This window comes from Mobula hypostoma, chromosome 9 (genome assembly GCF_963921235.1).
Source record: "Mobula hypostoma chromosome 9, sMobHyp1.1, whole genome shotgun sequence".
Classification (NCBI taxonomy): Eukaryota; Metazoa; Chordata; class Chondrichthyes; order Myliobatiformes; family Myliobatidae; genus Mobula; species Mobula hypostoma.
In genome coordinates, this window is record NC_086105.1 from 37,762,818 (window position 1) to 37,778,484 (window position 15,667).

Below are 15,667 nucleotides of genomic sequence, written 5' to 3' on the forward strand. Positions count from 1 at the left end.
AATATACTTGCCACAAATGTATTTGTGTTGGTGGAAGTCTATGCTTATGGACCCTGCTTAAAAGCTGAAAAGCAAAGTAGTGCAACTGCTCGAAATTTAAAGTGAAGATCAGTAAGTCAGACAGCATCGCAAAAAGAGAAACAGATGATTTAAATTGATGACCTCTCATCAGAACTCTGAAAAGTTAGAATGTTTAAGAGGAGCTTTAAGGCATATTGAAAGGGTGAGAGACAGAAAGAGCAAATGGTCTGTGATAGAATGGAGATCAGTTGAGATTGAATGACACAGGTCATGATGGTGTCATCTGCTGAAAAAGGATGGTAAAGGCTAATCAGGAATGTGTGGTATAAGTGTACATATCTGCCTCATATTATTGTATTATAAATATCACCTTTATATTGGTGATCTTGACCATTGATATATAGACCTTAATGTCAATGTTTGTAAATGACATGAGATTAAAAATAGCGTCAAGTCTGCTTCCATCTTCAGTGCTATTTACTACGTTTGATTTTCTTGCCATCTGGTAATTGAATTCTGAAATTATCAGATAATGAATAAGGATAAAATCTCAGCAGTGAAAATGTGACGTGCAAGTTTGGAATAGCTAAGTATTGAAAATGAATTAAATTTTGATTCCTGAAGTCGGGTAATGTGTCCAGTGGGCAGGTGATATTCTGCACTTCCAGCTTACATTGAGCTTTGTTGGAACATTATAGGAAACCAAAGACACAAGTCAGAGTGGCATGGAGAATTGACAGGAAACTGGCAGTTTAGTGATTACCTTTGTGAACTGAACAACGTTGTTCAACAAAATGGTCATTTTTTCTGCCCAGTGTAGAACAGACCGCATCATAAGCTTCAAATGCAGAACAAGATAATTAAAGCTCTTGAAAATGAAAATGGGTCATTCCAAATATTTTGCCATTTCTGTGAGAGGCTTGCTATTAATTCTGAGAACACTGTCTAGTTTCCTGGAAAGAAGCTCCATATACAAAAAAACTTAAGATTTTGTGAATGGTATCCCGTGTTTACAGTGTGACCCATATCTTTCTTGATCGAAAATTTTTAAAGGAGATTTTTAGACAATTAGCTCAGCACAATTTTTTTTAGGCCGAAGGGCCTGTCCCTGTGCGGTTCTGTGCTTAGCTTTTTGAGACAACTGTGTCAGAAACCTACTGTACATACAAATGATGTGGAAAGAAATAAAGCTGGCACTTGACATAGAAGAAACCAGCTTGTCAAAAAATGAGTCATCAGTAAATAGGAGTTGGTAGCCATATTGGAAAGGTGAAATTAGACATAGGGGACAGTGAGAAAGGTCATCAAATGGTACAGGAGGGTACAAGTCAGTTCACAATTTGTGAAGAGAAATGGCGGATAGATTTTAATCTGGATAAAGATAAGTTGTTAAATTATGCAAGAGGAAAAGGTTATGAAAAGGGAAAATGGAAGTTTTATATAGTGGATTCCAGTTAATTGGGACTCATTGGGACCAGTACATTTTGACCCAATTATGCAGCTACCCCAATTAACTGGTTTCATGGAAAAAGGTACAAAATAGACAAACTGAGTATGTATTTAAATGAAATGTGGTACAAATGAGAACACTACCAGTACTAGTACAGTAAATAAAATTATATTAGTTCCTAATACTATCAAAGGAATTCATCTACATCACATTCTTTTGACCGTAAGTGAACAAAATCAGCACAGACACCAAGTACAGGTAGTAGACTACCTTCGTACAATTTTTTTGATGATTGCATCTTCCAAATTTTTATTTACATTCAAGATGATTGATGCTTTCAAATTCTTCATGTTTCCAAACTTGAAGTAGCGAAATTGTTTCATTTTCACTCCCAGTCATTTTTGGTATTTTGAAACCCGAATGCTTGAAATAGCACTGAGCAAAACAACTGAATTGTCTTAATGCTTGCTTCTTGTCAACTATCAGTGACAAAAATCACTGCTTTTTTGGAATACAAACACATGCAAATGACGCTATTATAAAAACTTTTTGCTTGAAGGACCATGTAGTGTCTAATGGCTACTCAAATGCATATGATTGATGCCAGTTCGAAGCTGTTTGGCAACAGTTTCCCTCCCCAATTAAACAAAAGGAATTCTGGCTATTTTCTGGATTGGTTTTTGTTCTTTAACAGTTGTCCCAAATAAGTGGCTGCCCTGATTAACTGCTGGCCAAATTAACTGGAATCCACTGTATTTGACTTTTCTGAAGGTATTTGGTTTGGTGTTGTGTAGCAGGATGCTCACAAAGTAAGACCTTGTGGTAATGGTGGTTAGTACTGGCATGCATAGAGGATTTTCTAACAAACAGAATGTAGTCAGTGTAGGTGCATTACTTTTAAGTTGACAAACCTGTAATTAGTGGGGTGCCAAAAGTACTTAATGCCTCAATCATTTGCTGTCTATGTTAGATGAAGACTGATAGTACTGTGGCCATTTTTGTTGTTCATACTAAAGAAGGTGAGAATGCAAGCTGTGGGAGAATGCACAGAACTTAACAGAAACAAGTAAATGAGCGAAGTCATGGGACAGAAATTTGACAGAATCTAAATTGTGGAAATGTTATTTTATCAATCTGAAGAAGGAAGAGGAAATAGAGACCAAGGATGGCATAGTACAAACCTTGGTCTCATCTTTCTGTGGCTTTGTACATGAAATACAGGGAGTTACCATGACAGTACCACAATTAATTTAGAAAGCGAATGGAATGTTTGCTTTTATTATAAACAAAATAGAAAAGGTAATGAATTTACTGTGTGGGGCATTGGGAAAACCTTTGTGTAGGGTACTTAAGGGAGTGATATTTACTTTGGCTACAACTTAATGAAAGTTAGGTTTATTCCTGAGGTAGTGAGGTTGGCTTATGAGGACAGTTAGAGCCTATATACATTAGCAATGAGAAACCAAAGAAGCAATGAGAAACAATTGAAATTTGTATTACCTTCAATAAGCTTAATGCAAATACTGAGAGAATGTTTGTCTTTTTTGGGAAAATCTGGAACTCAGATATACAGTTTAAGGATAAGAGGTTGCCTGATTGAAAGAGATAGAAAACATAGAAATTTACAGCACATTACAGGTCCTTTGGCCCACAATGTTGTTCCAACCATGTCACCTACTCTAGAAACTGCCTAGAATTTCCCGAGACCCTATTGTATCCACTTCTACCACCTTTGCTGGCAGTGCATTCCACGCACCCACCCACACTGTGTGTGAAAGACTTAACTTTGTCAACCCCCTTGTACCTATTTCCAAGTACTTTAAAACTATGCCCCCTCGTGTTTGCCATTTCAGCCCTGGGAAAAAGCCCCTGGCAATCCACACCAACTATGCCTCTGATCACCTTATACACCTCTATCAGGTTACCTCTCATCCTTCGTCGCTCCAAGGAGAAAAGGCCGAGTTCATGCAACCTATTCTCATAAGGCATGCTCTCCAATCCAAACAACACTCCCTCTATAGTATCCACATCCTCCTACATGAGGTAACCAGAACTGAACACAGTACTCCAAGTGGGCTCTAACTAAGGTTTTGTATATCTGTAACATTACCTCGCAGCTCTTGAACTCAATTCCACGGTTGATGAAGGCTAACACACCATATGCCGCCTTCACCACACAGTCAACCTACGCAGTAGCTTTGAGTGTCCTATGGACTCAGACCCCAAGATCCTTCTGATCCTCCACACTGCCAGGAGTCTTACCATTAATACTATATTCTGCCATCATATTTGACCTACCAAAATGAACCATCTCACACTTATCTGGGTTGAACTCCATCTGCACTTCTCAGCCAAAATTCTGCATCCTATTGATGTCCCGCTGTAACCTCTGACGACCCTGACTGTCCACAACTCCCCCAACTTTTGTGTCATCAGCAAATTTACTAACCCACCCTTGTACTTCCTCATCCAGGTCATTTATAAAAAATCACAAAGAAGAGGGGTCCCAGATCAGATCCCTGCAGAACACCACTTGTCACCATCCTCCACACAGAAAAGAACCATCCACAACCACCTTTTGCCCTCTGTGGGGAATTCTGGATCCACAAAGCAAGGTCCCCTTGGTTCCCATACCTCATTACTTTCTGAATGAGCCTTGCAGGGGAACCTTATGAAATGCCTTGCTGAAATCCATGGGAGCTATTTCTTCACAAGTCAAGATTCTGTTGAATTTTATATTGCAGAAATATGTGGAAACTGAGTCATTGAAAATTTTCAAGGTTTTGCTGGGCACATTTTTGATCTGTTGAGTTGAGGGAACACAGAAAAGTGGTGCTGAGATCAAGATTAGGTTATCCATTAAAAAATGCTGAAATGGGTCATGCAGCATGGTGGGGAGAGAGAGAGAATTATTTCAGGTCAGCGATCTTTCTTCATTGGGAAAACTGAGCAAATAAGTATGCTTTAAGTTGCAGAGGCGGAGAGGAGGGGTGAATAGTGTATTTAAAATTTCAGTTGAAATTTTGGTTGATTAAGCATTCTTCATTTAAATAATTCATTATGTGTTATATGTATAAATACGTGAATTGCATACGTCTTGATAGTACTACATGATATGTGTGTTAAGAAAAACATGAAGTTACACTCATATTTTGGACTCCCTTGTCTTTCTTTGAATTAGTTTAATGTTTTGAAGTTACAAAACAAAAGTGGCGACGAGGTATTTTTAAAATGGACGCAAGATGGCTACTGACCTGTTGGAAGTGCAGCTAGGAATAGTTGAGTTTAAAGAGAAAAGGCAGTGTAGCACATGGTCTTCGGATGGGAAGACTTGATGGAGTTTAAAAACGGCAGAAAATGCAAGAATTTGTTGGTTCATAAACAGTGAGTACCAGGTGGTGATCATTTTCTTTAAAAAAAAGAGCAGAAATGGTCAGCTACGTCAGAAAGATAGATGTTTTAGATTGCTCAACAGGTAACTGATTCATATATACTGAGCTATTTGAGCAGTATTTTGAAGCAAATGAAACAGTCAATGAGAAACAGATACTCTGTACCGATTTTGAGGAATGCATTGGGTTTAAAGCTATATAGTTTGCTTCAAAATTTAACAACTTCAACTAAACCAGTAAAAATGAGCTTTGTTGATATTGTGAAAGTAATACAGGCACATTTAGAAGCAAAACCATTGCTGATTGCAGAATACTTTAGGTTTCAAAAGTGGAATCAAAAGGAAGGCAAATCCATTTCAGTGGATGTAACTGAATTAAAGAGATTTTCTGAGCATTGTCAGTTCAAAGATGGGCTTAATGGTTCATTGAGAGGTTATTTAGTTCGTGGAATCTTAAAAGAAAGCATTCAAAAACAGATCCTGACTGAAGCACACCTCATATTTAAAAGAGCAGTTGAAATAACCATGTCAATGGAAACATCAGACAGAGATGCAATTGAGTTGCAGTCAGGAAAGAAAGTGAGTGTGAACAAAATTGCAATGTCTAAACAGAAACCGGCTTGGCTAAACAAGCTATGTTACTCTTGTGGCAGGGGTTTGCATATACCAGAACAATGCATATTTAAGGTGAAACTTGCAGAAAATGTAACAAAATAGGACACATACAAAACACATGTTGGGCATATAAAAATAAATGGACTGCACAGAGAAGAGAAAAAGGTGAAAGAGAAGTGGTAGTTTCATAAAAAGCAGTAATCTGCATGCTGTTGATGAAAAATCGGATAATGATGAGAGTGATGCAGGACTGTACCACTGAGATTTTCAATTTGAAAACTTACAATTGTATGTAACAAGTAAGAAACAAGTTTCCGCCAGAAGTGAACAGCAAATTAATTAAAATGGAAAACGTGGCTCAGCTGGTTCAGTCATTTCACAAAATGAGTTTGAACGGCATTTCAAACAGCATTTTAAACTGAAGCCTGCAGGTAACCAACTGAGAACTTGTACTGGAGAAAAGATAACTCCTATGGGAATGACATTTTGAACTATGAAATACAACAACCAACAAGCTCCTTTAGGCTTGTTTGTGGTAAAAACAAGAAGGCCAGCATTGTTGGGGGCATGATTAGCTGAGACAACTAAAACTTGATTGGAGATCTATCCACAATCTGCACACCACATCCCCAGTAATGAAGTTTACTGAAAGTAAATTAAGAAAGATACTGGATGTTGCCATGACTGTCTCCATGCTGATTTCCATGAACCATTTCCCAACAGAGGATAAACAGGTGTTGGTGTCAACCTCTGTGTATATTGGACTAAGGAAGGACCATGCTGCTCAGAGGAAGTGTGAAAGTGATGAAATCAGTAGTCTGACTACAACAGTTTTTGTCGATATCATATCTGAAAAAGCCTCTGAAGGCCGTTGCTTGCGAAATGTGGCTTGGCTTTAAGCTGGAAGAGAACTTGAGCTTCAGGAAAGTTGCAAGCATTCAGTTTTTGTGAGTATGAAGAACCAGAATCCACTCTTATTAAGGTTTGTTGCATGAACTTTCAGTGGGAGACAAAAAGCTGTTTGGAAAAGTAGGTGGAAAGACCAAAGCCCAGCTGGATGAATGGAAAGTCAAAAAGAAAGGAGTCACTGGAGATATGAAAACCAAGGATTCGTCAGATGATGTTGTGAATGAGGAAACCAAGAGAGAGAGATCGAATCATAAAAGGGAGCAATAGAAAGATTAATAAGAGAATACTCCAGTGAACTAAGTGCACCTTCCCAAGATCAAGATACACATCCTAGAAAGAAGAAGAAGAATGGGAACAAAAAGAGAAAGAATCCAGAACTGGGAGAGAAGCAAGGATCAAAGTAGATTCACAGAAAAAAGGTGAAGAAAGGTGTCCAGAGCTGTCAGAACTACTTCCTGCAGTCTCAGTCAACTACAACCAACCAACCTGAGATGGTTTCACAGCTACAAGTCTCACCTGCCAAACAGAGTGATTTCCCCTTGACGTTATCCCACAAGAGTAAGAAATCCTTCATAGTGATTAAATCTTTAGGGCTAAATGGAACAATTTAAAATTTATTATGTTGTGGATGTCTGTATATAGTCATTGTATTATATAGTATACTGTGGAAACAGTTGAGATGCATTCTCTATTGAGTTGGAGTTTGTAGCTAAGTAGGGAGGAGTGTATTTAATATTTTAATAGTATTTGAATAATTTCATAAATATATTGGTTGATTAGGCATTCTTGATTTAAATCGTCATTATGGGTTATATGTACAAATATGTGAATTGCATAAATCATCACGTTACCACGCAATAAGTGAGTGTGGCTTGCTTCAAGTAAAACACAAAGTACGACTCGCATTTCGGACTCCTGTATCTTCCTTCAAATTAGTGTAATGTTTGGAAGTTACAAAACATGACAGGGTGGAGAGAACAAAGGCAGTGTTTGTGATGGGTGGGGACTATCGTTGTCTGAATGACCCAGTTCTTCCAGAAGTTAATAGTTAATAGATGAACAAAGCTAGAGAAATGCATTAGAAATGGGAGAGGCTCAACATAGCAGCTGCTGGAAATACCACAAAATGAGCAGCATCTATGGACCACGAACAAAACTTTAAGGCCATCATTTTCATCACAGTTGGGCACTCTGGCATGACAGAAAATGCAGTTGTTCTGGCATTGTTGAATTCAGTCTTGAAGCTCCTGAAGTGGGAGTTGAGCTGCTGTTCCTTGAGTTTGTCTTAGGCTTCATTGGAAGGATGTAGCAGACAAAAGATATGGAAGTCAGAGTAATTTGGAATTAAAATTAAAATTTAATAAGCCATGAGCTTTAAGAATAACAGAGAAAGCTTGAGTTCTCTTGCAGAAGTAGGATTCTTAGGTTCTTATGTTTGTTTAGAATTGTATTTCACTAAGTAATACTGGCTTCATAATGCCTGTAACATGTGCTCTTAAATTTGCAGAAACTTGCCTTTATGGTATCCCTTGGCCTGGTTACTACTGAGCACTTGGAAGGTAAGTTGAATATGAAATTCTTGAAGCAGTGTTTTTTTTTGAGTAAAGATCAGCAAATAATGGATGTCTGAAGGCATTTAAAGAGTGAATTAAAAAAACACATTATGAACACATTTAAACTAGGAAAGGAAAGGTACATCACATCCAGAATTTTTCCAGTTAGCGGACGACTTCCTCCCACGCTGTTCTGATGTAGTAGGAAATCGCGTACGAGGCAAGTTACAACAGTGGTTTGCCATTGCCTTCTGCCGGGTGGGTTTTTCAAAGAGATCACCAGCTCCTAACCCAGCACGGATGAAAAGCGTGCAGGGGAGCCGGCTGGATTCGAACTTGGGACCTCCCGCCCCGCAGTCCAGCGCTGATGCTACTACACCACCAGCCAGGTCATTTAAACAAGAGGAGGCGGCAGAATTCCTGGCATTTTAAAAAGAAACAGAACAAGTTAAATTTTCAAGTGATCATTTTGATTTTTTTTTTCAAAACTCCATCTTTTTTTGATATTTGTTTTCATGTTAAATGAAACAGGAGAGCCATTAATTATTAATATATTACTTTGTTATCTTTCTAGTTAAGTTGACAAATTGTTTTTCTAAGTTGTCAGTTTTTTTTGGTGGTATTAATGTTTGCTGAATAGTCGAGAAATTTGAATAAAATATTTTTTAGAATGAATTGCCCGGGTATGTGGGTTTGCTGTTCACACATTCTGTGTCATGTGTGAACCCCAGTACACTTTCGGTAATTTGGAAAAGTACATATGCAGAATGTCTCACCAGTTATGCAAGTTCAGAGTTTTGAAACGAGGTACAGTTAGGTAACAATACATATGCAAAGTTGAGACTTGTAGGTGGCACATTTTAAGAAATGCCGTTCTTACATGTACAGCGTTCAGAAAGTGAGGAAGTAGGTGACTGTCATCAGAGACCAGTAATTCCCTGGAATGTGGCCCTCACACAATTTGTTCATTGTTGAATTCCATTGAGATGATTCAACAGTAAATTCACAAGACCATGCGAGTCTTGGCTCGTGAAATTGCATGGAAAATTGATGTGTCTTGTTAGTGGGAAAGAGAATTATAGTCAAATGCAGATATGTCATTAGTGAAGTTCCTCCCCCTCTTGTGTCAGTATAAAAGGTATTACATATCTGAATCAGAAGGTTGAAGAGGCAGGCAGAAAATGTAGTCTACATACAATGGCAAAGTTTAGAAGACATTAACTGTTTCTTCAGAACTTCAGGAAAAATGTTCAAGAAAATAATCCCTCCAGGGTCTGCCCAGATGCTCTACTGGGAGTAAAGGTACGATGATAGTGCATGACTGGACAATTCATAGGACATTGGAAATAGTTCTTGGACAGTAGGGTAAATAACTAATAACAGATAAGGCATACCAACAAGAATTGAATGTCTTTTTTTGATAGATAAGGTGCCACACGAAAGGTTGTTACACAATGAGAAAGATTTGTGTGGTTGCAATAATTGGTGGATTATACTGTAAGCAAAGGGGCACAACCTCTCCCTCAATGTTGCAAAAACAAAGGAGCTGGTTGTGGACTACAGGAGGAATGGAGACAGGCTAGCCCCTATTGACCATAGTCATAGTCATATTTTATTGATCCCGGGGGAAATGGATCTGGGTTTGAGAGGGTGAACAGCTTTGAGTTCCTTGGCATAAACGTCACCGAGGATCTCACGTGGTCTGTACATACCAGCTGTGTGGTGAAAAAGGCGCAATGGTGCCTCTTTTACCTCAGACATTTGAAGAAGTTTGGTACGGGCCCCCAAATCCTAAGAACTTTCTACAGGGGCACAATTGAGAGTGACCTGACAGGCTGCATCACTGCCTGATGTGGGAACTGTACTTCCCTCAATCGCAGGTCTCTGCAGAGAGTGGTGCGGCAGCCCAGCGCATCTGTAGGTGTGAACTTCCCACTATTCAGGACATTTACAAAGACAGGTGTGTAAAAAGGGCCCGAAGAATCATTGGGGACTCGAGTCACCCCAACCACAAACTCTTCCAGCTGCTACCGTCTGGGAAATGGTACCGCAGCATAAAAGCCAGGACCAACAGGCTGTGGGACAGCTTCTTCCACCAGGCCATCAGGCTGCTTAATTCATGCTGACATAACTGTATTTCTATGTTTTATTGACTGTCCTGTTGTACGTACTATTTATTATAAATTACTATAAATTGCTCATTTAGACAGGCGTAACGTAAAGATTTTTATTCATGTATATGAAGGATGTAAGTAATAAAGTCAATTCAATTCATTTCAATTCATGTAGGGAGTAATAAAGAATATTGGGAGGTAATGTAATCCAAATGCTACTGTTTGGAGAGGCATGCAAGAGTCAGGGGCCTAAGGGCTAAGGGTATTCACTCATCTTTACAGTTGATTAGGCAGTGGGAAAAATTGTATGAAATATTTGGTTTTATAATAGTGAATATGGCTACCAAAAAAGATGTGCTAAATTTTGCAGTTTCCTTATTTGGTCTCAACTGGAATGTAAAGCACTGTTCTCGACACTATTTAAGAAGGATTTAAAGAATGAAAATTATGAGTGGGGTGATGATCGGATTGAAGGACATAAATTATGTAGAGAATTTAGCGAAGTTTACATTGTTCTTAAAGTAGAGACAATGAATTTTTAACTAAGTTGTTTAGGATTGTGACAAGTTTTGTAAGATCCATAGGATGAAAGTTATTTCTTGTGACAAATGAAGTGGAAGTAAATTTTAAGATGTTAAGGCCTGAGTATGCTCCTTGAGATCAGATCTCAGAGGAGCTTTCAAAAAATAATGAAGCATGTACAGTGGATTCCGGTTAATTGGGACACATTAGGACCAGCACGTTTTGGCCCAATTAAGTGGCTACTCTGTTTAGCCAAAGTTTCATAGAAATAATGTAAGAGGTATAAAAAAGACAAACTGCAGTTGAACTGAGTAACAAGTTATGTATTTAAATGGAATACAGATGTATTTAAATGAACTACAGAACCAATTAGAACACTACCAATATTACAATAGTACTATAAACCTGTGTATTAATTCCTAATAGTCATTGATGGACAAATTCATTTGCCTTGTTCATTTGATTGACTATAAATGAACAAAATTAGTGCAGGTAATGGACTACTTTCATTGCCTTCCTGGATGAAGTAGTGTTGTAATCCAACAATAAATTTCCTGGCATCCTGTGTAGTCACTAGCTTAGGTTCAATTGTGTCATTCTCATCACTTTCCTCATCATCATATTCCCCACCTTGGTGTTTTGATACATTGCTTTCGATGATTGCATCCCCTAATTCTTTATTTTCATTGCAACATTTAATATAATTGTTGATACCTTAATATTTTTCATAGTTCTCGTTGAAGGAGTGAAATCATTTTATTTTCATTTCTGGCATCTCGAAACCTGAAACCGCAGTGAGCAAAACAGTTCTGAATTCTATTGCTGCTTAATTCTCGCCATCTATCACTGACAAACTGTACTGCCTGTAAAAGGCAACTCTTTCACACACTTCCTTGGCTGTTAAAAAAGATATCAGTAGACTTTCCTCAATTGCTTCCAACTTTCTGCAATACAACGTTTTTAAGAGACAGCAGCCAGAGAACTGGAAATGAATACCCGATGAATTGATCCACTTGACTTGAAACAGGAGTGTGTGGGCCATGGCAGTCAAAGCTCAAACTGGGCATGGCACCTGATGATGATGATAATGATTCCCATATCCATTGGTTGCACCAAGAATCTTGCACTGGTAGGCAGAAATTCCAACTGCAAGTTTCTCAAATATTCTACATTACGGTGTGCTGCACAATTGTCACCAAGGATGACAACTTTGCTTGATTTCTGCTGTAGCTCCATATCCCAATTCATTAGCCATTTCTTTAAAATCTCAGAAATCATCCATGCATTCTTATTAGCATAATAACTGATCGATAAATTATCCATTCCTAGCCCCTTAAATCATCAAGGTTTAACACTTTTCCCAAAAAGAAACGATTTATTTTTATCAGTTCCTGACATATTTGAACAACTCAACAGTTAAGTGATCCATTGCTTTCTTTGAATCTGATAGTGCTGTGTGTTTGTAAGAGGGAACTGTTCAGCTGGGCATGATTTTAAAAAAAGGCCGGTTTCATCAGCATTGATATCATCTGCACAAAAAATTTGAAGGAAGTTGGGAATTTTTTTAGATTTCCATGTTTCTGCATTTACAGCATCAGCACTACCTTTCTTGCCATGTGCTTTCTTGTATTTCATGTGGTGACTTGTTTATTGACGTTGGTCCACTGACATGCACACCTCGTACAGTTACAATAACAGATCATTAATTGAGGTCTCCTTAATACCTGGCTCCTTACCTTCACGCTTTTGATTTTTGGGATGTTTCCTGTCTGGCATCAAGTAATGAATGCCTACTTTTTGCCCTGCTAATGTATCAAGTGTGCAATTGTAGATTTCTGCACTCCAGTTACCTCTGCCAGCTGGCAATGGTGTTGGGTGGATTGCTTTTAATTTCGTCCAGTAGGGTAATTTTTCAGCTGATGTCAAGTATTTTTGTGGCATCTTGGCAATGGTCTCAATTTTTTTTAAGTCAAATTTGAAAAAAAACAAAACGATCAAAAATGACTGCTTTTTGAATTGGTGTCCATCAGCCCAATGGATAACATAACACAAACTTGTAACTAATGCAACTGTTCGCTCTAAGCATGGTGTAATGTTTAACAGCCATGCATGTGACTGACTATCTCCTTTGCCAATTAAGGGACATGGTGTCCCAAATAAACAAAGAGAATCCTGGCTGTTTTTTTGGTTAGTTTTTATTCTTTAAGAGTTGTTCAAAATCATTAGCTGTCCCAATTAACCGATGACCTGATTAACTGGAATCCACTGTATTTGTAAAAAGCAACTAACATACAGTTATTTAGAAAAGGCTAGGGATGTGTAAGATCAATTGTTTAGCTCTTTTAAAGAGCTGGCCTCAACATACCATGCTGGATAGCTCACCACTGAGCTGTCGGGTTGTATAGTTTTATAATCCGACAGATTGCAAATCACTTTGGCCTAAATCTTGAACTAATTAGAACAGATAATAATTACCCATGTGACTGGGCATTACTAGGGTAAAGTCAAATGTTTATATCTTTAAATAATTTCTTCACTGGCTTTTGAGGAAAAAAATTGCAGATATGGATCTATTACCTTTTTATTTGGGAATTGTGTTGCGCTTTCAGTGCTCAACTTGAAAATTATCTGTAAACTGCATACTCTCAATTTATGATTTAAACAAAACATCTTGCTTATTGTGGAAGTGCTTTTCTAACAACCCTTTATAGTAGTGTAGGTGTACATCAGATTTAATTGGGGCTATTCATTATTTTATTGCATTATTCCCAGTTACAAATGTATTTTCTTCAAGTTATTCTGCTGTCCTGCTTACAGATGTTCTCTTTTATATATAACAGCTATAAATAAAATGAATTATGCTTTCTTCTGGAGATCCAGTCTGTTCACATAATGTGCTTTTTAACATGAAGCATATTTTTCACTGCATCATTTTATGGTTACTGTAAAGTATATTATAGTTGTTGTGAATTGATTACTGATTGTGACATTAAAATACTGAATGGTGCTGTAGATAGCCTTAATAAATACTGCCTTAAAGTGTGAATGTGGCATTTAAAGCAGCTACTTCATTCAGTTTATTTTAAAGCAAAATACTTGCTAATAATGGAAATGCTGTCATGGTTACAGAAATCCAAAGCAGGCGCCAGGAAAGAAAGAGAAGAAGCACAGCCAATCCAACATACAGTGGATTGTTTGAACCAGAGGTAAATGTTATTTGGATATTTGGGTAGTATGATACTTCTCTGAATCAGTTGAGGGTTGATGGTTAAATGTGGGCACAGTGCCCTGTGTAAAGATGTACTTGGAAGTTAATTCTTCTTTGCGATCCTAAAGCTTAAAAGGTAAAGTAGGTACAATTATCATAGGACACAAGTTATTCTTGTTTCCTGTAAGATGCTACCATGATTATTATTTTACATGTTAACCTGAGGATTCAATGTTAAAATGGAGTAGCTATTGTAACAGTGGCTGGGACCAACTTTTTAAGTTATCCTGTGATTGTTTTGTTTGGGTCATTTAATTTGCTTTTCCCCCAAAAAAAATGCTACTATTTAGTGTTCTAATCTTAACATAGCATTTCTGTAAGCAGTTGTTCTATTAGGGACAGAATAGTTGTATTTGATTATTTGTAATGATACGCCCAATGATTAGTGTATTATGCATTGAGTTTGATTGCAGTTGATTTATATGTAATGTATTGATATCAGGAGGCTGTGGTTTATAGAATAGGGCAAACTGGGAACAATCAACAAGCAGCTTCTTTGGAGTGAGAAACAGAATTATATCCATGTTCTCTCTAGGCAGAGAATATTAAGCATTTTTGTCATTCTTAATGTATAATGAACTATTTGTTTGACACTCAGTTCTTTGTAGCAGGGAAAAACAAACAACTCCAGTAGACTTAAAAAGAGCTTATAGTGCTGAATAATAATTTTCAGTATTTTATATGCCATTTTGACCCCTTATTTACTCTGTTTAAATCACAGAAGGAAGTCTTTCACTCTGCATTCTTTGCTATATATCCAAAAATAATGTCACCACCTTGCTCTCTTACTGTCAGTATATTTCAAGTATTTCCAATTTTTCCTTTAAAAAAAATACCTTGCCACTTTCCATAGTAAATATTACGTACCATGATAATCTCTGTAAGCAATAACTCTCAACCTATCAACAATGAAAAATAAAACTTAATGCTATATAAGGTTGGATAGGAATATAGGTTAGACAATGGCTTTCACCACTGATCTGAATTGAAGTAGAATGAAAGATTGAAAAAGTGGAAGACAAACACAAAATCAAGGACATTTAAATGTAAAGGACTAAAATATGAGACTGTTGTTTTTGGATTAATTAAGTCCTTTCAGATGAACAAAATGCAGAATTCTTTTTGCATTTATTTATTTATTTGGAGATGCAACATGGATACTTTAATATTTAGATATTTCTCAAAAAAAACTACCCCTGTTGACCAATTTTTCTTTCAAGTTAATGGAAAAACTAAGCAATTATCCTTTGTCCTTACCACATAGTCTTCAAATTCATTGACACAATTCTCTGTTTGATGTACAGCTGCTGCAGTTATGCTGTCTGGATTTTTATTCTTCTGCGTTTTAAGGCCTCTAGATTTTTCTGAAAAAAGTTTTTTTCAGAAGTCGCCTCAAAATTTTGCACCTCATAATTTTGCACCTCATCTGATCTCATGGGATTGCAGGCTATAATATTGGCATGGTTTTGTTATTTACATAAAAAATGTATGATTGGATTAGCCTTTAATATATTAATGCTTTTATGTATCACAGTAAAAGTGTTTAATTATCTGTGACAGACAAGCATCTAACACTAAATGGTATTATCTTTGCCAGCATAAAGGCACTTTAAAATATTTGTCACAATGCAGTACACAAGTACAGATGTTTTTATTACAAAAGCTAATGTCTATTTTTTTAAAAAGGTATTGACTTAATGGTCTTTCTTGGTTAATATTCCCCCCAGCGTAAACGAATTGCAACAAGCTACCTAAATGGTTCTTTGTATATTTCAACAAGAGGTATGTATTTGTAAGTTCATCCAATCCTTCCATTTTATAGTT

The 15,667-nt window shown here is 37.1% G+C and overlaps 1 protein-coding gene across 3 annotated transcripts in view; it reads left to right on the top strand.

The window, feature by feature from the left end:
• The window catches only part of phf21b (PHD finger protein 21B), a 168,842-nt gene that overhangs the window by 102,065 nt on the left and 51,110 nt on the right, over positions 1-15,667 (top strand). For all 3 annotated transcript variants that reach the window (XM_063058098.1, XM_063058099.1, XM_063058100.1), the window contains 3 exons: positions 7,894-7,945; positions 13,705-13,781; positions 15,571-15,625. In XM_063058098.1, the coding sequence (XP_062914168.1) occupies positions 7,894-7,945; positions 13,705-13,781; positions 15,571-15,625 (184 nt within the window). The remainder of the gene's footprint in view (positions 1-7,893; positions 7,946-13,704; positions 13,782-15,570; positions 15,626-15,667) is intronic.